We start from the raw sequence: 27,833 nt of genomic DNA, 5'->3' as shown, positions 1-27,833 counted from the left end.
CAGGTAAGGATAAGGAAGAAGCACTTCTACCTCCACCCAGACCTGTTGGCCCGGGCCGGCGTCCTGGGAAGCCTACATTCACGCATGTGTGTGCAACTCCCCAACCCCCCCCCCCCCTACACACACCCCTCTGCACAGAAAGGTGCGCACAAAGGCACTGTCAAACATGTCCTGACCACCGAAGATGAACGGGCAGGCACGTCGTGGAGACATCCAAAACTTATTTAAGAGCAGGTTGGCGGGGTGGGACGTGCTTAAAAGATCCTACTTCCCCCACCCCCGCCTCAAGAGGAAACCCAAAGGGACCTGCTGCGCGGCCAAGGGCGCTTGGGGAAGCAGCGGCTAGTCCTGAACTTTAATCACAGCAACCGCCGTGGAAGCGGGGCGTCTCCACCCCGTCGCACCTGTTCCCGACTCGAAACCGAGCCCCGCACATCCACATCCCGAGAATCCACTCCCCAACTCGGGGTGTTACTCGGACCTCCTCCCCAAGGTAACCGAAGTCCTCCTGGTATCCACCGCAAAGTGCCCCTCCCCGGCGAATTATGAACGCGCTTCCCCGGATCTCCAGAGATCCCTCGAGCACCTCCCCCCTCCAGCAGCCGCTCCGCTCAGCGGGTTAGGACCCCTGCTCTCCACCCCTAAATTCAGCGTCCCCCTCCCTGGTACGCAGGAGGAGAGGAAGCCTTACAAGCCTTAGAGGGTCGCCCTCATGAGCTCACACTACAGAGCACCCGGGGTAGGGTCCACGATCGAGGCGGGGGCTACCACGGGGGACTGTGCCCACGCACTGGGTTCCGAGCTGGTGGGGACGCCCCCGCTGTTCGGGGAACTAAGCCGAAGCGGAGCCGGGGCGAGGATGCGATGGCCGGGCGTCGGGGACGGAACGACAGCCCCAGCCAGGGGCTGAGCCGGGTCGGTCAGTGCGGGGCGCTTCGAGCACAGCCAAACTTTCTCCGCCACCCGAAGTTAGGGGCGCCGAGAAGACTGCGAGAGGGAGGCTGAGAGGTGTCTCCGGTGGCCCCACCGGACTCCCGGGGTCGAAGAAGTCTCCCCGGAGGGCCTCGGCGGCCGGGAGCGCGCCGCCCGCTCCCCACGCAGCCCTCACCTGTGCGCGCCCGGCCGCGGAGCGCGGCCCGCACTCACCTGGCTGTAGAGCTCGCTGACCGACATGACCCCGCGCGCCGGGCCGAGCCCGGCTGCCGTGCCAGCGGACGGCCTCCTCGCTGCCCCAGTGGCTCAGTCCACGGCGGGCCCGCCTGGCGCCATCTTCCTGGGCTGGCCGAGAGTTGGTGTGTGTCCCGTCCCTTTCCCCCGACCTGCCCGGCCGGCTTCCAGGCGGCGCGACCTTTACTCCCGCGGCGGCGGCGTCGCTGCGGCCGGGCCGGAGTTGCGAGCGGGCGGGGGAGGAGGCCGCGCGGCGCCGCTCCCCGCTCAGGTGTGGGAGGAGGTGCCGGCGTGGAGCCGGGCCGGGGAGGGGTCACCTGCGGGCGTCGGAGCGCGCGACCCGGGTCTGTCGCCGCCGACGACGCCTATGAGCCCGCTGGGCCAGGCTGCACGCACCCTCCCGCGCCCCCGCCCCCGCCGCCGCCGCGGGGTCCACCGGGCCGGGGGCGGGGCGGCCGAGGAGCTGGCGGCGGCCGCCCCCTGCTGGACGCCGGCGCACGCGGGACAGGTGCGCGCCCGCTGCCGCACCTGCCGCGCCACGCTCCGGGTCCTCGCGGGCTGCGCCGGCGGAGGCTGGGCGGGGCTGTAGTGCAGACAAGAATAAAAAGAGGAAAGTAACCAGAAACAGGGAAAGAGAAATAAAGGGAGAGATGTCTATGCCCAAAAGGCTCTGTGCATTCTCCTCTAAATTTTACGTGGCTGTAGCCAATGTTTTCTTTATTAAAATTCAGTTATGTCGTAGGTCGTTACGAGGTGACTTGGCTGTACCAAAGGTTGTCTCCGCCAAGCTGAGCTCCCTGCGCTGAAATCTTGGTCAGAAAGGTGGAGTCGTATCTCTTCTTCGCTTTTTTTTTTGCCTGTTTCCCCCACAGCTTCCAACTAGGCTCCCTGCCAGCCCCTCGGAGGATCGTTCGCTTTTCTGAGAAGTCTCAACGTTTTCTCCCCTCTCTCCGCGACGCACATTCTCCGCTATTCCCTACATGATTTATATTTGTCCCCTCTGCCAGTGGCACTTGGCTGCCTACAGCCACTTCAGTGGCTCTTCTACTTTCAGCAAAAAGACATTTCAGCCAACAAGGAAAATCATTGGCAGGAGGGAAAGCAGGAGCTGTAGGAGACTCTGCCTTGGTTTTCAGAAGGTGGCATTTGTACCTGAATGAGAAACAGCCTCTGAAGGTGATGCTCCACCAGAGCGTCCATCTGCACCCGCTGGAGCAGTTGTTCTGCAGTCCCCGCCCTGGAAGGGTTTTTTAACTCTTCCTATTTAAGAGCTTCCCACCTGGAGTGCAGGGTCCCCATTTAATTCACGTGGCCCGCCCTTCTCAACTGTGCCGTGGAGGAGTCCATAAGCTCATCACCTGGGAAGCCTTAACAGCTGTGAGGAAAGCCCCTCAGGATGTCTGATATACCGGCTAAAAGTGGGACCTGAGTATCTGAATTTTTTAAGTTCCTCTGTAATTCTAAAGGATTGTACTTTCAGGGTTGACGAATGCAGCGACCAAAGCTTGAGCAATTCCCCCTTGGAGCTGAGATGGAGCTCTTCATATCACTGGCAAGAGCAGAAAGTAAGTAGTTCCATCCTTTCTCACTCAAAAATCCGTCTGCATACTTTCCTTCCCTGTATTCAGGTAGTTCTTGAAGGGTGCCACCAAAGCTGTCAGCATCACCTGGGAATGTATTAGAAATACAAATTATCAGGCCTCAGGCAAACCTACTGAATCCAAAATGCTGGTGATGAGGCCAGCGCTCAGGGTTTTAGGGATTTAGAAAGCCCTCTTGGTGAGGCTCCATCCCCAGTTCTGCTCCAGATACCCTTCACTTCTCCACCGAGTGCTCGGTCAGTGGTCCCATCTCTACCAGCAACTCTCAACTGGCTCTTGACTTTTTGTGATCTCCTTTCCTGCTAAACTTCTTAAAGTGGTAGCTTGTACCAGCTGGCTCCACTTACTCACACCCAGTCTCTCCATAATTCACTGGCACTCAATGCTTTATGCACATTAAAATCACTTTTAGAAAAACAGAAACCTGGCTCTCACTCCCAGAAATTCTCTGGAGTGCTGCCTGGGCAAAGGGATTTTATGAGGTGGTTCTAATGACAGCCAGGATTAAGAGCTGCTGCTTTAATTCCTTCCTTAGTGGTTCCTCTGAGCCCCATCCTATTGAAATTGCCTTTTCCCTCTGAAGCATCGGGCAGTAATGGAATCTTCCATGATGTTAACCTGTCTCCTCCTATCACTTTTCCCCTCATTTTCCCTGCCTCTCTAACCACACCTTCTCCAGGTCCTTCTCTAGCTCTGTTTTCTCTTCCTGGTTCCTCAATAAAACTGTGGCCCATTTCCCAGACACCTCCTATTTCGCTCCTTACCACAAATTCAAGTCTAATCTTAACTTAAACCCACCTTCCCACCTGCCAGACAGGCAGCGCTAGCAATCCCACTGGGACCCCTGGCCAACTTGAAACTCATTTATTTCCATCCTTCCTCCTCACCCCCAACCCGGTTCCAACTTTCTGGCTTCCATCATTCCTGGTACAAATTAAAAGCCCAATTCATACTGATTGAACTTAACCACATCTCTGAGGAGGATACTACTCTTGGCCAGAGCTTTGTGAATTCTAATCCCACAATCAGATGTGCTCTTTCCCTTCCTTGAATAATAATAAAAACATTTAAAAGTTTACTCGGTGCCAAGGAAAGTTGCCAAGTGTTTTACTTCTTTGATTTTGTCTGAGCCTCAGAGCAACCCTATGAAGGAGGTTTGGACTGAGGAATGGTGAGGGCTGGGGTCCCAACACGGGAGATGGGAACATCATAACTATTTCCAAATATTTGAAAATCTGTCATGTGAGAGTTTAGATTAGTTCTGCTTAATGGAGGCCAGACCCAGACCACAGGGGATAAGCTTCAGGGTGATAGATATTGGATAACCATGAGGGATAAATACAAATTCTAATGAAAACTGTTCAAGAGACAAGCAGGCATCCCGTGAGAAGGGAGCTTGCTGTCCCCGGAAGACTCAAGCAGAGGCTAGAATTATCACTGTCAAAGATACTATAAATTTACCACTGGGTGGGAGAGTGGACCGTACCCCTGCTTGGAGTCGTGCCCTGATGGCTGCCCTCCATATCTCTGGCTTATGACACCAAAGCAAGTTTAGAGCTGTTGTCACAAATGCTGTATTGCTAACCTCGGGGAAGAAAACCACCATCTCGAAAGCTCATTCCCTGGAAAGGTTTGCTGTTCGTCCTTTACAACTCGGTAAGACTGCAAGTCCTATGTCCCCTTTAGGAGGGTTTCATTTAAAGCTTGACTTTAATCCTAAATGGAATAAAAGGCTTTGCTTCCTACTAGGCAACCTGACTCCACTGCAAAATAATTGGATTCTTTTCTGGAGGAAGAGGGAAAGGAGCGGAGTTTATGCTTTCCCAGAACCTCCAAAATCTCTGTTCACAGAAGCTGTTCACAAAGCCAAGGGCTATTGCATAAATAACTGTAATGACCCTTCACCCCCACCACAACCCCACTCTCCTCCCAGAAGGGAATGACCAATCTATTAAGGCTTGGATGGAAAGAAGGGAGGAGAAAAATGAGGTGGCGTAGATCAGAGTAAATGCAGCTAAAACAGCCCGCATGCCCACAGTCTGCACATCCCACTAAAGCATTTCTGAGCCTCTAGTCCTCTAAGAACTGGTCCCCTCACTGTCGCTTGCTCTCAGGTGAGCAGCTACAGGATCCCCTTCCAGAGGATGGCCAGGACCACACTATAGTTTATCCCTAGCATCTTGCACCCCCTTCTGGATACTCTTCCCAACAGCTAGTTTTAGTTTTGCTTTTTCTCTCATTTTCAATATTTCATAATTCCCTGATCTTTCAAAGAGATCAATGTCCAACTGTCCGTTTTACAAATGAGAAAACTGAGGCTCAAAGAGGCTGTGGGACCTGCCCAAAGCCACACAATTGGTCAGTGGCCAAGCTGCTCTCGGCCTGGACATTTCTACAAAGAACTAGGAAGCTGATAGTGTTCAGTTCACAAGCCCTGTTCGCATAGCAGAGAATTTCACTCACAATCTCTTCCCGCCCGCCTTGCTTAGCTATGTGCCTTTCACCCCCATCACCCATTAATAAATCAGCATTGAACCATTAAACCAAGATCTTGCCGTGGAGCCCAAGTTTCTATCTGATTCCTGGTGAGACTTTCTCACGTCCTGAGATGAAATGAGAGGGAATCAGAGCCAGAGGTTGGGCTGAGGATGGACCACGGGGCTTGTATTAATTACATAACCCTGTTAAGTTAATGAAACCTGCCCGGAACATGCTGTCTGTTTCCAAATCCTACCCAGCCTTTAAGGCTGTGATTCTTGGTCTCAGTTATACATCGAAACCTCCTGGGGAAACACTTCAAAAAGACTGATCCCTGTATCTTATCCCAAAAGCTCCAATTTCATTTTTCTTGTCCTTAAACACTTCCAGGTTATTCTAAAGCATCCCCAAAGTCGAGAGCCTCTGCTTTAGGGCCAACCCCATGTTCCTCCTTCTCCATGAAGCCTCCCACACTACATGCATATGTGCAACACTGCAGCAAGGTTGGTCCTGTGCAAGTCCACGTGGCAAGGCAGCTCCTTCTGTCCAGAGCCACCCCGTCCCCAACCACCAACTGGCACCTTCGATAATACTTGCACCCCTAACCTCAGCAGCTTTGGGGTGTGGAGAGGCATATCATTTAGGATTTTATTTTTATGCTCTAGCTAAAAGTTTATGGTCTACTTCTATTTCAACATATGTTACTCCATAAATTAAGCTGTGAAATTCTCACATACATAAGCTGTCTTTTGACTCAAGCATCTTGCCATTCCTGCTCAAGCTAGTCTTAAAGCTTACTCCACAAGTGGTCAGAGAACTGTCCAGCTCCTGGCTCCCCACTCCTCACACCTCTGCACAACCCACGGGCAAGCTGAGCTCCAGAGCTGCAACCGTGTTAAGTCCAAAGTCACCAAATTGTCCAACTCAGTCTTGATGCTCTTCTTGCCTCAAATTATACCCCGATTCCAGTCATTGGGATCCTGCTTTATTCTTTACAACCAAGCCTCTGCTATAGTGTGATTATAGGAACTGAATTCTTCTCTTGTCCTAGTGTCCTCATCTTTACCTGGTTCCCTGTCATAGACAAGTTTTCCTGGGATAAGACTCTGCCTTGTCTTCCCTTGATCTATGTTCCCATAGATCAAGCCCATGTCTCACAGTTTAAGCCCATGTCTCACAGTTTTGTCCCAATATTTGCAGAAGTTCCTCCCGGATGCCTGGACCTGCCAATATCTCGCTTCCAGATTCCCAATGCTGTGATTACTCACCTGTCAGGATTCCTGTGATCCAGTGTCTGGGACCTTCCCAGACTTCCTTCTCCCCACCGGAGGATCTGCTTGGCTTTTGGGTCAATGGTTATTAGTGTCTCATGGTACACAGAGGCAGCACTGTGAACTGTCACTACTGGACCATCAAATTCTGATTACAATGTAAAATTAGTTCTTGTTCTGACTGAACACATACACTTTTATGAACAAGATGCCATTTACTTTGAGAGGAAAGAATTAAGGTAACATGGTTGCTGGCACATTCTAGGCTAAGAGTGTGGACAGCGCAATCAAGCACGCAACCCATATGCAGCAGATCAAGTGCAGAGTGGGCTAGCCTGGGTGCTTTCACAGACACCAGGACACATTGTGCTATTGCGGTAATTACCGTGTCGTAATCACCGCTGCGTTTTCTAGTTTTGTGTCTTTTGACCCTTTCAGACATATTAACAAATATTCTGGTATTTCAGGTATGACTTGAAACATACACCTTTTTTTGTATACAAAAAGTTGAAGAAACATAACAGAGGTCAGGTTCATCTTCGCACAACTGTGCCCGGAGCCATCAATCAGCCTCTTCTCTTCTAATCAATAGCATAGACGAGGATATTGCCGGCTTCTTGGCAAGGAGTGTCAGAAATTGAAATGCACATTCCCTTCAACCCTGAAATTCCACTGTAGAAATTAACTTTCCTGACATAGTCATGAGTTTATTCATGACAGCATGATTTGAAATAACAAAAGACCCGTCTGAATGTCCACCTACAGGAGTCTCCTGGTGGCGCGAAGCCCTAAGGAGGTTTGTCAAAGGAGATGTCGGTCCACACCTGGGTCCTAGCCATCTCTGAGATTAGTTTGCCAGAACATTTTCGGGTGAGGGTAGGGCATTGCATACATGGGGCTAAGAACATGTGAGTTTGAGGTCAGAAAAGAGAGAGAGGAGAACTGGCCATGGTTAGGGGGAGGGTGGGCAGCTAGGTGTTCTTGTGGGAGAAAAAGGCATAAGAGATGTGTCCAGGGGGTGGGGTCATCAAATGGGGTCCTGACCACTGGGCGCTGAGCTGGGGAGAGAGGTGAATGTCATGGGGGTAGTGGCGGGGGGAGGGCTGTCTGAAAGCAGACACGGGAACAGCCAGAGAGAAAACTTGATTTTTGTGTTTTTTACTGTATAACTTGGGTGCCTTGGGCGACTCCTCCTGCAGGAAAAGTAATTTCCCCACTAAGCGATGGGAGAGTCTCCCGTCTTCCTGCCAGGGCAGATGCCTGCTTTCAGCACATTGTGGGGAAAGCATATTCAATCGGAGTGATTTCCTCTGTTGCTTTTTGCTGCACATCAATTTTTCCAGTTCCTGGCCCCAGACTTGGAATTTGATTTGCAGCATTTATGATGAAATGATTTGTTGTTTTATGTAATTGTCCTAAGTCCTGGTCTGGCTCTATTTTTCCTGCCCTAGTTTTCCAGGAATCACTGAGCTACCTCCTGCTTCTCTCCCTCAGTCAAGTGCCAGACCTGGCTGCTTCCTGGGCTACAGCGAGACTGCAGTTAGCCCTTTGGAAAAAAGCTAGAGTGGCCACCGCCAGTTCCTAAGAAAGGCCCTCAAAGCCAGGGCCTGCAGGGGCAGAGAAGTGTGCCTCGGTTTCCACTGCAGGGAGAGGCATATGCCCCCATGCACAGCAGGGCTTTGGAGTGTCACCATGATTAATGGCACACACACACCTCACACGCACACACCAGGCCAGCTAACCACCCGCGGACCACTCTGTAGGAACATAGCAGTACCTCTCCCCCAGTGTTGCTCAGACTGCAGCTATAGAGAGTTGAAGAACTGAATCCATAACTCCAGGATTTCTTCCTTATGAATCAGGACTAGTAAGCATTTATTCAAAGGCTGCAAGGTGTGCGTTTTGAGTACATACTCATATTTTCACAGAAGGATTCCCAACAAAATAAGGTTTTATTTTTGCTTTTGCTTTTGGAGTGAACTTTTATTCTCGTCACATGATTTAAGATACTGTAAGTCATGTGGTTCGAAGTTCTGCAACCTAAAAGAAAACATTTCTGAAAGCACAGCTTCAAAGTCAGAAAGAGCAGTGCATTTGGAGCCACATCACACAAGTTCAAATCCTGACTTTCCCAGCTGCCTAACTGAGGGTCAAAGAGACTAAGTCACTCTAGCCCTAGATTTCTTTATCTGTAAATTTTGTTTAATAATCCCCGCCTACAAGAGAATAAATATGGCTACATTCATACAATGAGATACTACCCAGCAATAACAGAGAAGAACTACTGGCATATGCAGCAACATGGATAAATTATTTAGACGTTGAGTGAAAGAAACCCAACAGACGACTGCATTCTGTATGAGTCCATTTATACAAAGTTCAAGCTCCGGAAAATCTAATGGATGGTGGTAGAAGTCAGAATAGTGGTTATTTCTGTGAGGACATTGACTGGATGAGGCACGAGAGCACCTCCAGGATGCTGGAAATTATCTGTATCAGTGGGTGATACAGGAACAAATGTGTAAAAATTCACCAGGCTGTGCACTTTACACATTTTACTGTCTGAATGTTATACCTCAATTATAAAAAGAAAAAAAAAAACATCCCTGTCAAGTGCCCATGACTATGGTGAAGACCAAGTAAAACTAGACATGCTCGTAAGACACCAAATGCATCTGAATGGTTATTGTTAAGTAATAATAATGTGTTAGAAAGATAGCAGAGCCTCGAAAAAGCCATACTATTATTCGAGACCAGAACTAACTTGACTAGGAATAGAAGTTGAGCACTTCTGGGGAGTTATGTAATTTCACTGGAAGGAGAAGATGCACATTATGATCTATAATGTTTCTGATGCTGAGTTATAGCACTTAGTATTTGTTGAGGGCTAACTCTGTGCTTTTATCATCTCACTTAATTTTCTAACAGTCAAGGTGGGTTGTCCCTGCCGTCCTCAGTTCTTTGATGTCTCAACTGACCTTGGAAGTCAGTGCAGCACCTAGGCCCTAACTTGAAAAGCTACTAAGGCTCTGCAGCCTGTCACCTAATGGTGCACCTTCTTCTTCCTTGTGTTAATAGTCCAGATAATTAAGTCTAGTAGTGTTAATCATGCAGTCAAGACTGTGCCCTTAGTGGGAAATGAGGTGAGGTGGTCTGGTCATCTCATGCCTGAGATGAAGTGTGCAGTTACTGAAATTCTACAGGCGATAATATTCTATTAAAACTGATGGGGTTTTGTCGATGGCCATGCCACCCTGAACATGCCTGATCTTGTCTGATCTCGGAAGCTAAGCAGGATCAGACCTGGTTAGTACTTGGATGGGAAACCACCTAGGAAGACCAGGTGCTATAGGTTTAAAAAAAAAAAAAAGAAAAGAAAGAAGGAAAATACACAAAACTGGTGGAGTTTAGGAAATCTTCCTTTTTCTCATTTAGGAAATGAGACTTTCGGGTCTGCCCTGTAATGTTCTAACTTCTAGTTCCCAAGATAGATTCTCCAATTAAGTCAAGTCCAGTTCTGATTATGGACCAGCCCCCAGCAGACTCACCTCCAATTTTCCTCTTTCTTGTCTAGGACGCCTACAGTCTACACGACCTGTAAGTCCAGCTCGAGTGCCACCTTTGCCCGGAAGCCTCCTTGGTAGCCTCATCTATCATAAGCTTCTCCCTTTTCCAAAACTCCAAAAGTCACACTTTGGTGTGGCTCCAAAGTATGACTTGGACACTAGCACCCCTCCCCTCCAAGTCACCAAAAGCTCTTCTGCCAAGCTACTCCAAATAAACATAAAATCTAAACAAAAACTCTGTCTGCTATTCAGGCTTCAAGATACGCTCTCTAATCCTATCTTCCAACCAGGTGCCTTCCTTCAGCCCACGCCATATAGAAATTCTGGAGCCTTTAAAAGAAGGCTGAACAGTTTCTGTTCTATGCACTCGATTATCCTTAACACAGCACTCGATCACATGTTGCCTGGTACTGTTTTGTTACTTTTTGTGTCTAGGTCTTGATCTTCAAGAAGACCATAAACTCCTTAGTCTTATTTTTATGCTCCATAGGGTCTAGCAGAGGCCTTGGCATAACCAAGAGATTACTAAGGACTTTGAAATGATCTGCTAAAAACAGACTATACTTTGTAAATTTAGCAAATTATTTTTATTCATGTTATCTGTAGTATTAATGCTGATCGTCATAATGAATAATTGTAAGCATTCTCATAATTGCATTTTTAATTGATTTCTCTAGTTGTTAAGTACAATTTACAAAGAGCCAGTTGGACTTCAAACTGCACTACTGCTATTTTCCAAGGTAATATTGTACTTTTTCATTATATCTTTAAAATCTTCATTACATTTTCTAGGCTGATGAAATAGACTGCTCAGAAACAACACCGACATCTATAGCATGCATATCAATAAACATGTTTTAATTCTAGTCACACATCTCCCCAGTTTAGGATTAAGCTATTTCACATTCTGTTCAAATAGCAGTTGTGGTTTATTTACACACTGGATAATTAGTGTTTCCCATGGTCTTCCTCAAGTTGACAGCTGTAGGTTTGGTATTAATCCCTAAGTACCACATGTCCACAATCCTTTATCCAAAACCCTTGGGACCAGATATGTTTCGGAATTCTGAATTTTTTCGATTTTAAAAAGGTAGCGGATGCCTAAGCCATTCATTTTGTAACACTCTCATCCAGAGCTAGGGCAGTGCCCAATCATCAAAAACATTAATAGTTCTGTAGTAAAACCTAATGAGATAATGTTAAGTAGTTTCACACTGGTTCAGGTCAGGTTTTGCTGCTAAAGGAGGTTTAGCATCAAACTTTCTGGTTTCAGAGCTTTTTTGGATTTTGCAGTTAGAGATAAGGGCTGGTGGCCTATATCTGTCTTCTAAGGTCTACTGGAGTAGGGCTGGCCACTGTCAGAGATTCCAGCCCCTGTGGACCACCAGCACCATGCATCTCCCATTCATTTGGGGGCTACAGTTCAATTCAGCAAACATTTGCTGAGGGGTGTCTGTGTGCCAGGCACTGTTCTAGGTGCTGTGAGAGATTTTAAAGGGAATAATACAGGACTCTGTATTAGTGGGCTCAGGCTGCCATAAAAAAATGCCAAAGGCTGGGGGGCTTAAACGACAGACATTTATTGTCTCACAGTTCTGGAAGCTGGAAGTCTAAGGTCTGGGTGCCGACAGGTTGGTTTCTGGTGAGGACTCCCTTTCTAGCTTAAAGATGGTCACCTACTTACTCACTGTGCCCTCACATGGCTTCTTTGTGCCTGCAGAGAGAGAGAGCAATCTCTGGTGTCTCTTCCTCTTTTATAAGGACACCAGCCCTATCCAATCAAGGCTCGATTTTTACGACCTCATCAAACCTAATTACCTCCCTAAAGGCCCTGAAGGCCCTATCTCCAAATACAGTTACTTTGGAGTTAAGGGTTCAACATATGAATTTGGATAGAGGAAGACAACCCAGTTAGTAGCAGGCTCTTCTCCTCAAATAGCTCACAGGCTAGTAGCAGACATAAACCAGATCACAGCTAAGCTGCCATCTGTGATAGTAAAGAGGAGCAAAGAGCTGGGGGTGGGCGGGGAGGCAGGGTGCCGCCAGGGAGTCTGGGAGACTGTGGATAGATGACATTTGAGATGAGCTCTCAGTGAAGGAAGGCTAGACTTTCTTGGAGCCTGTGCGAAGGAAGGTCCCAAATTCCTGAAGCCATGCTCTGAGCAAAAGCATAGCAGTGGGGACATGTGGGTGTGTGGAGTGGGGAGGGTGTCTGTCTGAGGAACGGTGACTATCAACTCTGTGTGGCTGGATTCTCAGTGCCCAGAACTGTAGAAAAGTGCCAACAGTGGCCTCTGTGTGTGGGCCCCAGGTTGCTTATTCCTTCCTTGCAGACCGAGACGCATTAGTTCAAATGCCTGCTGGTGCCAAACTCACATTCTTACACACCCCATTATTTTAAAATAGCCCAAACTGCAATATTTTACCCATTTAGAGACTGCTCGCTTTGCATACCTAGGGATGCCTCATGGAACAGCTATTACCTATCGATAAGACAGGGCCTTGCAGTAATAAGGCCCCAGGGTATCAGGGCCTCTGGAGTTTTCTGACCCGGAGACTTCCCACTGTGCTATTGAGCAACATCACCCAGACATGTAAGACCCGTTCCTGACCTCTCTCTCCACCAAGAATTCCCTGTCCTCCTCCCCTTCCAAATGATGACCTTTCACATCCAGAAATCAGCCTCTGGACAGTCTCATGCTTTGAGGGACTAACCTCTCTTTAAACCCCCGCAAACATTGCCCAATTGAAGCTCGTGTGTGCTACTGCCACCTCGTGGTCATAATGTTTTTTCTCGATCAGCCCCAAATCCCTCAAACTCCCGCACAGGGGCAAAGGGAAACCTGCTATCAAAACAGGGACTTTACCCAGCGACCAGAAGGAGTGAAAGAGCAAAATACCTTACACTTTAATCCCCACACTCTCCACATCAACCTGGCTAACCTGCTCCCGACCTAAGTAGCCACTCATCTAAAAGCCCTAGAATTGCATCGAGAATCACAGCAAAAACAGATATGTACCATGGTCACCAGCCTTGGGTGTGTAGTCAAGATGTCTCTGAAAATTCTAGCTCTCCCAGTAGGGAGAGAGAGTGCAAATACGTTATACCCACCTCGAGGAGCCCTTTACCTGCTCTATGCCAATGTCTGTAGCTGCTAGAAGCTAAAAGACACTTTCTGTCTGCAGCTAGGAGATATAGAAACGTCCACTTCTTGCTACTGCCGATGACTCACCTCCTGGCCCAACTGCCTGACTGCTTCAGGTCCTGCATGGCCTCATCATCGTCAGGGTTCTCTGACTCCTGTCAGCTTCAGTCTGCTGCTGACCATTTCAAGAGTCTTCTGGGGCCCATGTCTCTCAGCCTTAGCCTTATCCCATTTCAGGCTTGCTTGGCCCTATTTTATTTGGGTGATTAAAAAGAAAAATAGGCTCTCTGGTCACCTTTTCTCTTTGGCCACTGATTCTTCCTCCTTCCACCCCTCCCTCCACCCCCCACCCTCACCCCCCACCCCCCGCCCATAACAAATGAAATATTTTCTGAGGACTTGCTCTGGGCAAAGCCTTATGCTGAAAGCTTAGAATTATCTGAGTGATCTAAGACTTGGTTCTTGCTTTAAGCAACTCAGTATCTAATTGGAGAAAAGACACGAACAGAAAGTATGCAAAAAGAAAAGGCATGTAGTTTTCGCCACGTGCAGGTCAAATCGTAAGTCCTCATAACTTCTCTGGCTTTGCAGTGCCTGTATCACTGCCCCTCTCTGCGTGCCAGACTCTAGTGATGGTTCGAAAGCCCTGTCGGGTCAAAAACCCTGAGGGCACCACCATCACTCTGCTGTTTTGCCCCCAGGGCCATCTCACAGCCTCCTAAGCTTCTTACCTGATGCGGGTGGGGGTGGAGTCAGTCCCTGGGGGCACCCAAAAGAGTGGAGTGATAAACGCCCCAGCTTCCACCACGGGCAGTACCCCCCTATGGGCAACAGACCCAAGGGACTTTTTCATCTACAAAGTGAAGGATTGGGACTAGACACTTTCCCAGGTCTCTTCTAGCTCTAGAAGCACCTCAGTTTTTAGATGAGAAAAGTGGACCCCAGAAAGTCCTTTCCAAGGTCACACAGCTGATTAATGGCACATGGAGCGAGAACCTTACATCAGTTTTCCCAGAACCACGTCTATAAAGTCACTTCAAATAAAAGTCCTGTATCATAATGCTTAGAAGCACTAAGCTAATGACTCGCAGGCTCTGTCCAAAACACACATCTCAGAACTATATTTATAAAAAAAGAATTAACATTTGGAGGCAATTTTGTCCAGACAACAGCTTCACAGTAGACATAAACAGAATCACATCTTTTTGTGACCTGCATTAGGTGTGATAAAATACACTTTCACTCATCTCAGGGGCTTCTCTATATAGGAAGCTACTCTATTAGATGAAACTCTCATTTATATTCTGAGAGGCTGTTTGACCAGTTTATATTCGGTAGTCAAAATATCAGAAGGATGGTTTGTAGAAGGAAAAATAATCATGCCCATTTGTAATTTATGGAAGATGTATGCATAAATGTACTTAATACATTTGCTCCAAAATGCCATGTTAGCAGACATAAAGGTTTGGACAGAGACCACAAAGTGATGGAAATGGAGTGAAAACAGCCTCTTGCTATATATTGCCTGACCAGCAAGCCTTGAAGGACATATCGGTTGACTGAGTGCTTTGATAACAAATTGTATTTGGGTAAGAAAATTATGATGTTATGTGATGGGAAAAGTGCTGAACCAAGAGATGGGAGATTTCTTCAGGCTTCTGTTTCTTCATTTGCAAAATAAAGAAAACTAAGTAAAACATTTGTGGTGGGTTTTTAAACTCTAAAAGCCTATAATTCATTGATTTTACCTGTCCTACCTGTTGTGGGAGGCAGCAAAACAGGGAGACTAACAGCACAGACTCTATAATCACATTGGGTTCAAACATCGGCTCTACCACTTAACTGGGATGTCTTCCAACACCAAGAACCACTTCTCTGATTTTCCAAACACCAACTTTCAACAATTCAATTTGGTTCTGACACTGACTACCTGGAGTTAATGCAGACTCCACAGGCTCGGTCCCAAAAGACTGCTCCCTACTTCAAAGGCCAGACTTACATCCTGGGCCACCTGAACTTCTGACAAACTGGCTATAAATTGTGCCTACATTTTTCTCCGTTGTGGCTGGAGAGTTGACACTCAACTGCAGGTTGCATTAAATGAAGTATAATGCACTGATTAAAGGAGGTGATGGTCCCACTGTATTCTGCTCTGCAAACCTCTTCTAGACTGCTTTCATCTAGTTGGAGCATCCTATTTCAACACAAAGCTGGAAGGATGACGTGTGACCACTAGAGGGCATGCTGATGAAGATGGGTCTAGACGAGATGGATAAATTACAGGCATGTACCTGGAGAATAAATGGAGAGAGACATGATAGTAGACTCCAAATATTAGATTTAACCTGTAAAGCTCCAGAAACCAGCACTGTGACCCACAGTAGCCATTTCAGGAAGGCTGATTTAAAAAAAAAAACTCAGTGGAAATACAAAACACATTCAGAAAAGTGCACAAATCTTAAAAGTACACTTGAAGAATTTTCTCAAGGGGAACACACTGAAAAACCATCACCTAAATCAAGAAACAGGACATTAATACCCAGAAATATCCCTCTAATATCTCTCCCCAAAAGGGTAATCACCTGATTTCTGACACAAAACATGTTTGGATGCTTTTGAGTTGTTCGTCCTCATAGTGCATGTTGTACTATGTCTAGGTTATTTTGTTCACCATCATGTCTATGAGGCTTATCCATGCTGTTGCACGTAGCAAAGTTCATTCTCTCTGTGTATAGTATTTTCCATTCTACTCTGGATGGGCATTTGGACTATTACTATTACTATTACTATTACTATTACTATTACTATTACTAATGCCACTACAAACAATTTTATAATGTCATTTATTGCACACACGCTCACACACACACACACATTTTTGTTGGATAAATAAGAGTGGAATTTCTGAATCCCTGGGTAAATGTATTTTTAGCTTTAGTAGATACTACCTAATAGTATCCCAAAGTGATTGTTTAAATTTATATTCTCACCATTAGTGTATGAGAGTTCCAGTTGCTCTACGGTCTCACAAATACTTGTGTGCCTTTTTTCATTTTGCCCATTTGGTGAGTGTGTAGTTATTGCATGGTAGTTTTAATTTCATTTCCATGATGAGTAATGTCGAGCATCTCATTATCTGTTTATTGGCCATTTTCATATTTTCTTTTGTGAAGTGTGAGTACAAGTCTTTCATCCATTTTTCTACTGGATTATCTTTTTCTTATTGATTGCAACAGCTGTATGTTCTAGAAATGAGTCGTTTGTTGAATATTTTGCAAATATCTTCCCAGGGAGATAGATTTCAGTCTGATACAAAGAATCTCCCTATCACTGGAAGAGTTCAAGGTAAGAACTTTGAGGCCACAAATTAGGGATATTAAGGAGAGAATCCTACACTGGGTGGGTAGGCTAGGTAATAATGCCTAATATTATAAAATTTTATAGTTAACCAAATCATTTATACAAATCATTACTTGACTTCATTTGACCCTTTATACAACCTGGCAAAATAACTCTGATGTCTCTGCTCATTTTCTAAATAACTATTTTTATTTTTAAGCTTGGTTTCATAGGGATTGCCCTGAGTCAGCTTAGTGGCCAGTCAGTGATTGAGCTGGTAAGGCTTCTACCTTTTTGCTGATGGAGCTATGAGAAGGTTGGGGAACACGTTTAAAGTTTAGGACATTTGCAAATCTGCCCCAGCTTTTACTTTCCACATGTGTAAGACTTCATATTTGGCCAAGAATCAGTAGACTGCTAGAGCCTGTGACAGTCTCTCATGAGTGTGCACGGAGCTTTATGCTTATGCATCCTTCCAGACCACCAAGAATATATTGAAGCTTATCAAAGACCATTATGGCTGTCATGTTCCCCATTTCTTCCTGTCAAATTTTGGGCTGGTCTATCTGTTGCTTGTCTTAACCAGTATCACCACCTCAGGCTAGCTGTGATGTTGGCCCTCCCTGAATGCCACCAAGATCGCTATTGACAATGCCCTAAGCTTGGATTTTTTCAAATTCTCCTCTCAATCTAGTCAGTCCTCTCTGGTAGTGAGGCCACAGGTCCTCACAACCTGCCCTGCCCTGGTAGAGCTACTGCTCCACGCAGGTCGGGGGTATATGAAACGAAATGCCAGACTCCCACCATTCTAAACAAGGGTAAGCAGATTTTCTTGAAGAAATGCTTCCCAATTTATTATATGCCTTTGGTCAATTTCCAGAGTCCTGAAAAGGCTGTTTTTGACAATGTTTCCCATTTTATCATTGCCTTTTGAGGAGAGGATTTGCAGAGCTCCTGCTCAGCCATTCCAAAATTTCCCTTCCCTCCCTTTGAAGGAGACTTCCTGGAAGACCCACATACTTATCTCTGGCCAAAATTTAGGCACCTGGATAAACACTAACTACAAAGGAGTATAAGAAATGTAGTCTTTACTTGTACAGCAGCATGCCCAGCCAAACACACACATATTCACAGATATGTACACACACATGAAGCAAAACAAAAACTAAGTCCTGTTAATTTGAGAGAAGAGAGAAAATAGAGAGTTGGTAGGCAATGAATAGAGCCACACTGTGATTTATAGATAGGAAAAATAAATATTATAAAGATGACAGCATCCCTGAACTATCTATGAACTTAAATGCAATGTAAATGAAAATAGTAATAGGATAACCAAATGACACTGATGCTAATCTGGAAAAAAAATTATTGATAGCCATGAAAAAAATTTCAAAAGACCAAAGAGGTGAGATCAACCCTACTAGATAATAAAATATGAGGAATCTAGGCCCTTTCAAGCTTTCTGCTCTGCCATCAATAGGGTAGAAAAACAAGAAAAAAATGTTTGCATCCATATGATGAAAAGCTAGTTTCCTTTACATAAAATTAAGAAAAAGATAAATAGCATAATTTAACAATAAAATATTTTTTACTTTTTTTTAAATTACTTTAATCATACAAGTACTACACTCTTTGATAGGCAGTTATACTAAATTAGGAGCAGGGAAAGACACTGGATGGAGAGACTGTACTTTCCAGTAACTTACTGGTCAAAGAGTATCAAAATAACCCAAATTTCAAAAAAAGACTGAAAGAGGGAATTACTATGCACTCCTTAAAACTTAAAATAATAAGGAAATTTCATGAACTACTTTATGTGTTTAAATTAGATAACTTAGATGAAGTGGACAAATTCCTAGAAAAACACAAATTACCAAAACTGACTAAAGAAGAAATACAACATCTAAATACGCGTTGGTAAAAATATTAAGTTAGCAATAAAAAATAATTTTCCTACAAAGAAATTCCAGGCAGCATCCCTGAGGAATTATGTCAAACATTTAAAGAATAATATCAATCTTTCCCAAACTCTTTATGAAAATAAAGGGGGAGGAAATACCTTTACATGGCCAATAATATTCTTACATCAAACCCTGAAAAAGACATCACAATAGGCCTAGCTCCAAGATCACACAGTGATGAGCATATATATATATATATATATATACACACACACACACACACACACACACACACACACACACACACACACACAAATAAATGCAGTAACATATAAAAAAATATAAACCATGACCAAATGGCATTTATCCAACATATGCAAGGTTAGTTTAGGACTTGCAAATAAATTAATGCAATACACCATAGTGATAGAATAAAAACCAAAACCACATGTTCAACTCAATAGACACAAGAAAGGCATGTGATAAAAGTCCAACACCCCTTCATAAACAAACTCCAAATAAACAAGGAAAGAAGGAAACATCCTCAATCCTGCTAAAGGGAAACTGAGAAAAACCTACAGCTAACATCATACTTAATGGTCAAAGAATGAATATTTTCCCTCAAAACTGAAAACAAGTTAAGAATTCTGTTCTTACCACTTCTACTCAATCTCATACCTCATATTGCACTAACCAATGCAATAAGGCAAGAAAAAGAAATAAAAGGTATCCAAATTGGAACAAAATCAATAAAACTGTCTTTATTTGCAAATGATGTAATCCTGAAATAGTACAGCCTACAGAATCTCAACAACAACAAAAAAGTGCTAGAACTAATAAGTAAGTAAGTTTAGCAAGACCACAGGATACAAGCTCAGTACACAAAAATCAATTGTATTGTTAAGCGTTTACAATGAATGATCCAAAAATAAAATTAAGAAAACAATTCCATTTATAATAGTATCAAAAAGAAATACTTAGGAATAAATTTAACAAAAGAAGCAAAAGTCCAGCACACTGAAAACTACAAAACATTGCTAAGAAAAATTAAAGACAACATTAAAGTGAATGGGAAGATAGATCTTGTCAGGGATTAGAAGGCTCATTATTGTTAAGAAGGCAGTTCTCCCCTGATTGATCTATAGATTCAATGCAATCTCTTAAAATCTCAAGAGGTATTTTTGTAGAAACTGACAAGATGATCTTAACAATTATAGAAATGGAAATTTAAAGGATGTAATAGACAAAACAATTTCGAAAAAAAGATAACATTGGATGACTTACACTACCAATTTCAAAACTTACTGAAAGGCTATAGAAATCACTGCAGCATTGTGTTGGTGTAAGAAGAAACAGATGAATTAATGGATCAGAGTAGAATGCCCAGAAATAAACCCGTACATTGATTTTCCACAGTGCTTAAATGATAGTCTTTTTCTTTTTTGCAAAGACTCCCACTTTTGAATTAGAGATTAACTTTGGGCACAGGAGGCTTGAAAGAATCCACAAGGTAGAGTCGCAGAACTAGGGTAAGAATGAAGGAATGAATGGATGAATGAGTAAAAAACAAAATAACAAACAGAAAAACCTCTGAGTCTAGCAGAAAATTTGCTTAAATATATTGTAAATCTTCAAGGAAAACACCAATAGGCCCTGAAAACATTTCCCTAAAAATTCTACAACTCTAAAAACGGCTTTTGCAAATGTATCACTTGAAAGCAGAAGTATAAAAATGTTCATCCCCTTTGACCCAGAAACCCCACTTCGGGGAATTAATTGATCCTAAAGAAATAATTCAAATAAATATTATTGTTACAGAATAATTTATAATAGTGATGAATTTGAAATAAATGTTTAATAAATTATAGTGCATAAACTCAGTAAACTACACTTAGCCATAATACTTTGTAAATATAATATGTCAAGCAACATGGCAGTGTTTACAATGCAAAAATGATTATCCATAAGAACATCCCTGAGAGAGTTCCCTGGGAGGAAATTCAAAGAAGTGAAAATAATTATAATGTTGGTTAGGAATATGAGCATATTGATTTCTTTCTATCTTTTTTTAAAGCCAGTAAATGCACATATTTTACAAATGCTCAAGATTCCCAGGCCTAACCTCCCCCACCTCAAAAAAAAACAGGGTCAGCATTTTAGGCAGCAAATGAGAGAAAGTAAGCCGGGTGAAGATGCTAATGTCATAATCCCAGCATGGGAATGGGAGCAGAACCACTGACTCCTGAATGATGAACCACATGGAGCAAATAGATGAAGCTGCCCACTGGACAGTCTTTTCAATAAATTGTGCTGATCTGCTGGCTAGTCATATATAAAAAGAAATAATAATAATAATAAAGAACTTAGACCATTATCTCATACTATCCCCTGCTGTGCCAAAAGAAAAAAAAAGAAAAGCTCATAATATATCATACTATTCCATGCTAACAGCTAAAACTCTGAAACTACTAGAATAAAACAAGGGAATACTTTTGTGACCTTGGGTTAGGCAAAGATTTCTTATATATGTCACTAAACACATGATCCATAAAAGAAAAAAAAGAAGATACACCTTATCAAAATTTAAAACTTTTGCTCTTCAAAAGATACCATTAAGAAAAACGAAGGCAAGCCTTGGACTGGGAGAAAATATTTGCCATTGTACAACTGATAAAAAAAAAAATTTGTATACAGAATATATAAAGAACTCTTATAATGCAGTAATCAGAAAACAAACAACCCAATTAGAAAATGGAGGGGAAATATTTAAATAGACACTTCACAAAACAAGATATATGAAGGGCTAATAAGCCATGAAAAGATGATCGACATCATTAGTCATTAGGGAAATGCAATTTAAGAAATAAAACATATGCTCATAGTAGCCATGCCTGGAAATAAATCCACATATCCCTCAATTAGTAAATTGATAAATAAAATGCAGTATCTCCATACAATGAAATATTACAACAATAAAAAGGAATGAACTATCAATGCATTCAATATCATACACGGACCTCAAAAACATGCGAGGCAAAAGGCAGCAAACACAAAAGACTACACACAGTACATAATTCCATTAACATGTAATTTCAAGAAAAGGCAAAACCATGGAGGACAGTGAGCTGATCAGTGGTTGCGTGGCACTGGGTAAAAGAGTAGGGAATGACTGCAAACATGCAGGAACTTTCTGGGTTGACAGATGTATTCTAAAACTGGATTGTGATGATGGTGACATAGCTCACAGTGTAATTTATAATAGTGACTTTTTTTTTTATCAAAAATCACTTGCAATGGGTGAATGTTATGGCATGGAAATTATACCTCAATATAGCTATTAAAAGTGGGTCTAAAAGAATAAATTTAAGTGGTCTAAAAGTTTTACATAAAACATAGGCTAGAAATAAAACACTTTCATTTAGAAAGGAATATCCTGCAGAAAGCTCTGAATGTTCCATGTGGCATGATGTAATGAGTAATGTGAACATGTAGAAGAAAGATGAGCACTTCCCAAAAGGTATTGTATTTTAATAGATATTGGATTTCAGGAAAAAGTGTGGGTAACAGGATTAACCCATTTCCTGTACAGAAAAAAAAAAAGTGCAGCTTGTTGCCAACGTTAATTTTACATAAACACGCTCTTTGAGGCTGAAGCAAATCTGACTGGTTTTCAATGTGAAAATAAAATAGAAAAACTATTCTTGGACTTGTTTCTAAATGAACTTATCTCTAATCCTAATGTAACAGAAATGTATACGTAAATTGGATTCACGAAATGAATCTTCGGCTAACAACTGTTTAAGCATGATGTTAACTAACATCAAGCACAGGGATGCTATGTTTCCCAGGATTTGACATTTTCAGTGATCGAGTATTACTACATTTTGTAAATGGAAATACCACTACTAAGAACAGAAGGCTGTAAGTAGAATGATGTCATTTGTTTCCAGAGACTATCGATATACTGGAGTGAAGCGAAAGTAATAATAAAAGCGAGATATATTTTGTAGCAAACTTTGGGAGTAAGGTTAGGACTGTAATCCTCGAGTTATCTCGGGGTAAACACTGCAGCCGCAGGCACTGCCAGTGAGTATCCTTAGGACAAATGGGAAATGGGTTAAACAAAGGTAGCTGGGTTTCATTACTTAGGGATTCTCAGTCTTTAAATATCTCAACTGTGCCTAATGACTCTCCAAGCAAGGGATCTAGATTGTGGACTTTTCCAAGTTTCTCTTTCACAGAGTATCTTCATATATGAAATATGTTTTGCAGAGCAGAACCCAGGGGTAGAATCCCAAAAGAATATTGACTAGAAGTATCAAGTAATTTCCTAATTTCTTTGAATTCGTTTGGCTGAGAACACTTCAAGATTAATAGTTGGAGAGCTGTCAGCTGTTTCCCACCATAAATGCAGTCCACTCATTTGTCACTCAGACCAAAAGTATGAAGGTCCTATTTGACTTTCTAACTCTACATTCAGCACGTCCATCCATTGGCAAATCTAGTTGGCTCTACCTCCAAAATAGAGTCAGAATCTGACCTCTCTCACATTGCCCCAGATCCTACCCTGATCCAAGATATCTGTATTTGTTACCTATTGGGGTATCTAACAAAATACCCCCAAAACTTAGTGGCTTAAGATCATAATAAACATTTGTTATCTTTCTCAGTTTCTGGGGGTCAGGAATTTGGGAACAGCTGGCCTGGGCAATCAAAATGTCAACAAAGGACTACAGTCATCTTAAGGCTCAATTGGTGTGGGAACTAAAGGGTTTTCTTCCAAGATGGCTCACTCACATGACTAGCAAGTCGTGCTGCCTTTTGGTGAGAGACTTCAGTACCTCCTCACATGGGCCTCTCCAGAAGGCTTCTTGAGCATCCTCACCTTACAACATGGCGGCTGGCTGCTTTCCCTCAGAGTGAGAAATCCAGGAGACTAAGGTGGAAGCTGCAGTGTCTTTTAAGACCTAGACTTGGCAGTTACACCCTGTCGCTTCTGCAGTATTCTATAGTTCACACAGAGCAGGCATGATTCAGGGTGGAAGGGGACTACACAAGGGCAGAAATCCAGGAGCGGATCATTGGGGCCATCCTGGGGGCTGGCTAGCACACTATCATCACCTTCACTTGGGTCACTGTGATCGCCTCTTAACTGAATCCCTGTTCCTGTCTCCCTGAAGTCTATTCTCAACATGGCAGACAACAACCCTCTTACCCCAATCATGTTGCTCCTCTGTTCAAAACCCTCTAACAGCTTCCTATGCCAAGTAAAAGCCAGCCTTTACCAAGGCTCCAAGGTCTTACATCATCCGGCCCCCACCACCTTTCTGATTAATCCTCTACCACTCTCTCCTCACTCACTCTATGAATGCTATGCCTCAGATGCACACACAGACTTTTCCCCCAATGCCCCTATACTGGCTCTTTCCTCTACCCAGGACGTCTTCCTCCCAGATAACCACATGGCTGGTTCATTCAAATATCACCTGCTCAAATATCACCTGACCACCAGACAAAAAAAAATAAAATAGCTCTGCTGCCATTTTCTGTTTTAAAAGCTCTTTAACACTTATCTCTTGGCTTCCTCCAATTGCTCTGTCAAATCAAGACGTTTGTTTTGTTCTTGCTGAAGTCTCAGGATCCAGAATGGTGCCTGGCACATGGGAGGCACTCAGTAAATATTTGTTTAATGAATGTATAAGTGGGTTAATTATAGCGGTTGATCATCCCAGCTCTACCTGCAAAAATGCCCTGTTAATATTGTGATTTGAGCCTATGAGGAAGAAGAGAAAGGAGGCAAGAGGACATGGGCATATGGATAGAGAGATCAAAGAAAGCACAGTTTTTAATAAATAAGTAAGAAAGGGAGGCAAGGGAGTAGGTCAGGAAAATAACTGTGTGATATGAAGATGATTCAGATTTGTAAGCCTATGAAATCTAAAAAAAGGAACAAAGTTAATTTGAAGGAAGAAAACAATGTATCATTATGCAAATTCAGAGAAAGAAAGACATTTATCTTTGAGTTACAAAAAACATATAAGCACATGATAGTAAAATATGAAAACACTGGAGAACTAGGGTGGAAGCTCACGAGAGCACGCCCTCCGCATGGGATGGATGTTCCGGGGCGGCACGGGATGGACGCGCAGGACCTCCCGGATCTTGTCCTGGCAAATTTTGTTTGCTGCTCTCCCTGCCTCCAGCTCTCGGCGTTCCTCTTCCTTCTGGGCTTCCCGGGCCTGCTGCTGGTAGGTCATTTGCATCTGAAGTTGCTTCCTGTACTGCTGGGCTAAACTGGAGCGTCTAAAGTATTAGAAATGCCAAAGTATAAAATTAAAAGAAGTGAGCATTTGGATTTATTTAGGGCATTACAATTAAAATGTAATTTGTGAAGTCAAATTAAAATTCCCATTAAAATCAGGGTGAGTGGGGAATCGATGAAAAGTTAAATAACATGTTTATTACACAATAATAATTAAGATAATCTTAGAATATTGACTTTAGGGAAGAAACATTTCACAATGTTTACTGCAATGTGGAGAGAGTCCTTGGCCTCTCTCTATCCCCTCTCACTCCTCAATGACTGAAAAAACTGGGAACAGGCTGGTCTGCCAGTTTTCCACTCTGCCCGGCCGGGGAGGCCTGCAGTGGTCTCACACTGCTGGTGACTGCGTGGGTTACGTATGCCTCATTCTGTTCAGTTTCCTCGAGACAGTTTCCTCCACATATAAGCCATATTTTAAATATATAAGCCATATTTTAAAATTTATAGTGTGTGATTATTTTTATTGTGGTAAAAAAACACATAATATAAAATTTACTATCTCGATTTTTTTTAAGTGTACAGTTCAGTAGTGTTAAGTATAGTCACATCCTTGTGAAACAGATCTCAAGGACTTTTTCATCTTGCAGATATGAAAGAAACCCTATAGCCATCAAACAATAAAAACTCACCTGTTCCCCCTTCCACCAGTCCCTGGTAATCAGCTGACAGCTTCCATTTGCTGTCTCTATAAGTCTGACTATTCTAGGTACCTCATATAAATGGAATCACACAGTATTTGCATTTTTTGTGACTGGCTTATTTCACTTAGCGTAATGTCCTCAAGGTTCATCCATGTTATAGTATGTGCCAGAATTCCCTCCTTTTTAAGGCTTAATAATATTCAATTGTATGCATATGCCACATTTTGTTTATTTATTCATCTTCTAGTGGACATCTGGGTTATTTCCACCTCTTGGCTACTATGAATAGTGCTTCTATGAACATGGCCATACAAATATCTCTTAGAGGTCCTGCTTTCAATTATTCTGGAAATATACCCAGGAGTGGGACTGCTGGATCATACTGTGGATGAAAAAGGGGTTCTATGGAAAGTAACCCCACAAGGTGACCTGATCATAAATTCCTAAATGAGCAGGTCATGGTAGGTAGTCACGCCCCAGGCATATAGCTTTTTAATGAATGGTTGATCTTTGCCTTAAGCAAACCCTGTCCATTGTTTCTGTGTGCCTAGGTTAACACATCTTTGAAATAAACCATAACCACCCTCAAGAGAGCACATAATCTTAACTAGCCTGTAATCCAATCCCCACCTTGCTTCTTCCACCCTCATGTAATCTTCCTAACCTTCTTTCTTTTATTCCATAAGAAACTGTGAAACTGTCATTCTCCAGAGTATTTGAGATTTTGCTTCCCAGCAATTGTCAGTTTTGGCTCAAATAAACTCATATAAATTCTCCACAGGTTTAGACAGTTCTTAAGTCAACAGTATGATAGTTCTATTTTTAATTTTTTGAGGAAACGTCATACTGTTTTCCACAGCGGTTGCACCATTTACAGTCTATAAGCTACATTTTTAATATCAGCTTTTATCAGAAATAAAGAGTACAGCATGTATTGCCTCGGTGGCACATTCTATTTTCCAAAGAGGGCCACAGGAATATCTCCCCTCCCAGCCACCCTTCTGCAATGTGAGCTTCTACTCCCCTTACCAAGAGGTGGGGATTATTTCTCCATCCCCTTGAATCTGGATGGACCCAGAGAGTATTTTATGACCAATAGAATAGGACAAAAGTGATGCCACGTTCTAGGGGTAGCCCTTAACTGGCCTCACAGTTTCCTCTTCCTGTCTCTTGGAATGCTCACTGTTGGAACTCTCCCTATCAAAACCAACTGCTACCACACTGTGAGAAGCCCAAACCACATGGCGAAGCCACATGCAGGTGTTCTGGGTGATAACACCAGATGATATCCCCAACTACAGTCAGCATACATGCAGCTATATGAGCAAGTATCTGAGGTGTCCACTTCAGCTGAGCCTTCAGGTGAATGTAGCCCTAGCCAACATGTGACTTGAACCACATGACAGCTCCAAGCAAGAACCACCCACCTGAACCCCATCAACCAGAGAATCATGAGAAATAATCATAACTCATTTTAAACCACAAATTTTGGGGTGTTTTATTATACACTAATAGGTAACTGTAATATCTTTTTTTTCTAATCTTTCACTTGATTCACAAGTGGGGCAGGGAAGACAGTTGCTATTCATTAAGTCCCCTTCATATTTCTAACAACAGACTTTACAAAAATGAGAAGGAAAAACCTCCAGAGCAGAAACAGTAGCAGGAAGTCAGTAGGGTAGCTGCCCCAAAGTGGCAACAGGCTCAGGTACATAAACCATACTCTTTCTAGAAAGAAAAGAGCTCATTTTTATGCATCAAGTATGGGTAAGTCAGAGGGCAAGACCCAGGGACAGGAAGGATGACCAGCAATTAGAGGAGACAGGTCCTCCTCCTTTACCACACTGGTCATCTGAATTGAGTGTCATGGCCAGCAGCTGGAATAGACTATTATGGTCTGAGAAAGGCTGCAAGATGTCTGCCTGCTTCCTCCACCTGAGCCTGGCTGTGGTGATTGGAGAGACCCCCACAGAGGAGGGAAGTGGTATTTCCCAAAGCACCCAGAGCATTTCAGTTTCCCAACCTGATGCAAAAATCCTCCTGGGGACATTTGCATGGACTCCTATCTTCATAAGCCATTTCTACTAATTTAACTAGGCTACACTGTATTTCAAGGTTTATCTCATGGGAGGAAAAATCTTCTTGTTATTTCATTAGAATTTAGGGTTGATTCTTGTTTAAAAGTTTTTTGTTTTTAATTTATATTATTTTTTAAGATCTTTGTCCGGTTTAATACCTAACGTGTACACAAAAGCCACAGAATTTTACCAAGACAATTGGTGCTTATTTTTATGTGAGATTTTACAAATTTGAGCTCTTTGGACGAATGTAATAGTCATATGTTGCTTAATGATGGGGATATGTGAGAAATGTGTCATTAAATGATTTCATTGTTGTG

At 43.3% G+C, this 27,833-nt stretch overlaps 2 protein-coding genes, 1 long non-coding RNA gene and 1 pseudogene across 9 annotated transcripts in view; 2 read left to right on the top strand and 2 right to left on the bottom strand.

Moving 5' to 3' along the window:
• Nucleotides 1–1,552, bottom strand: part of MYO5B (myosin VB) — a 308,110-nt gene extending 306,558 nt beyond the window's left edge. The window contains exon 1 of the mRNA XM_039841649.1: nt 1,147–1,552. Coding sequence (XP_039697583.1) covers nt 1,147–1,173 — 27 coding nt within the window. The 5' untranslated portion in view covers nt 1,174–1,552. The remainder of the gene's footprint in view (nt 1–1,146) is intronic.
• On the top strand, nt 180–10,243 carry LOC120585528 (uncharacterized). The gene is made up of 3 exons (XR_005648397.1): nt 180–493; nt 2,648–2,732; nt 10,092–10,243. It is a non-coding gene; the product is annotated as an uncharacterized LOC120585528 (long non-coding RNA).
• CFAP53 (cilia and flagella associated protein 53) overlaps nt 8,426–27,833 on the bottom strand; it is a 39,595-nt gene continuing 20,187 nt past the window's right edge. For 3 of the 7 annotated variants that reach the window (XM_039841889.1, XM_039841864.1, XM_039841898.1), the window contains exons 8-9: nt 24,561–24,772; nt 21,214–24,122 (exon numbers count right to left, since the gene is read on the bottom strand). In XM_039841889.1, the coding sequence (XP_039697823.1) occupies nt 24,073–24,122; nt 24,561–24,772 (262 nt within the window). In that variant the 3' untranslated portion in view covers nt 21,214–24,072. Of the gene's footprint in view, nt 8,558–13,316; nt 13,481–14,293; nt 15,521–21,213; nt 24,773–27,833 lie in introns of those variants that run through there. The other 4 variants (XR_005648361.1, XR_005648354.1, XM_039841881.1 and 1 more) reach the window with 4 other exon arrangements.
• Nucleotides 9,754–9,872, top strand: LOC120590436 (uncharacterized; annotated as a pseudogene).

The sequence above is a fragment of the Pteropus medius genome, unplaced genomic scaffold (assembly GCF_902729225.1).
Source record: "Pteropus medius unplaced genomic scaffold, Ma_sr-lr_union100, whole genome shotgun sequence".
Classification (NCBI taxonomy): domain Eukaryota; kingdom Metazoa; phylum Chordata; class Mammalia; order Chiroptera; family Pteropodidae; genus Pteropus; species Pteropus medius.
This window is presented reverse-complemented; position numbering and strand designations above follow the sequence as displayed.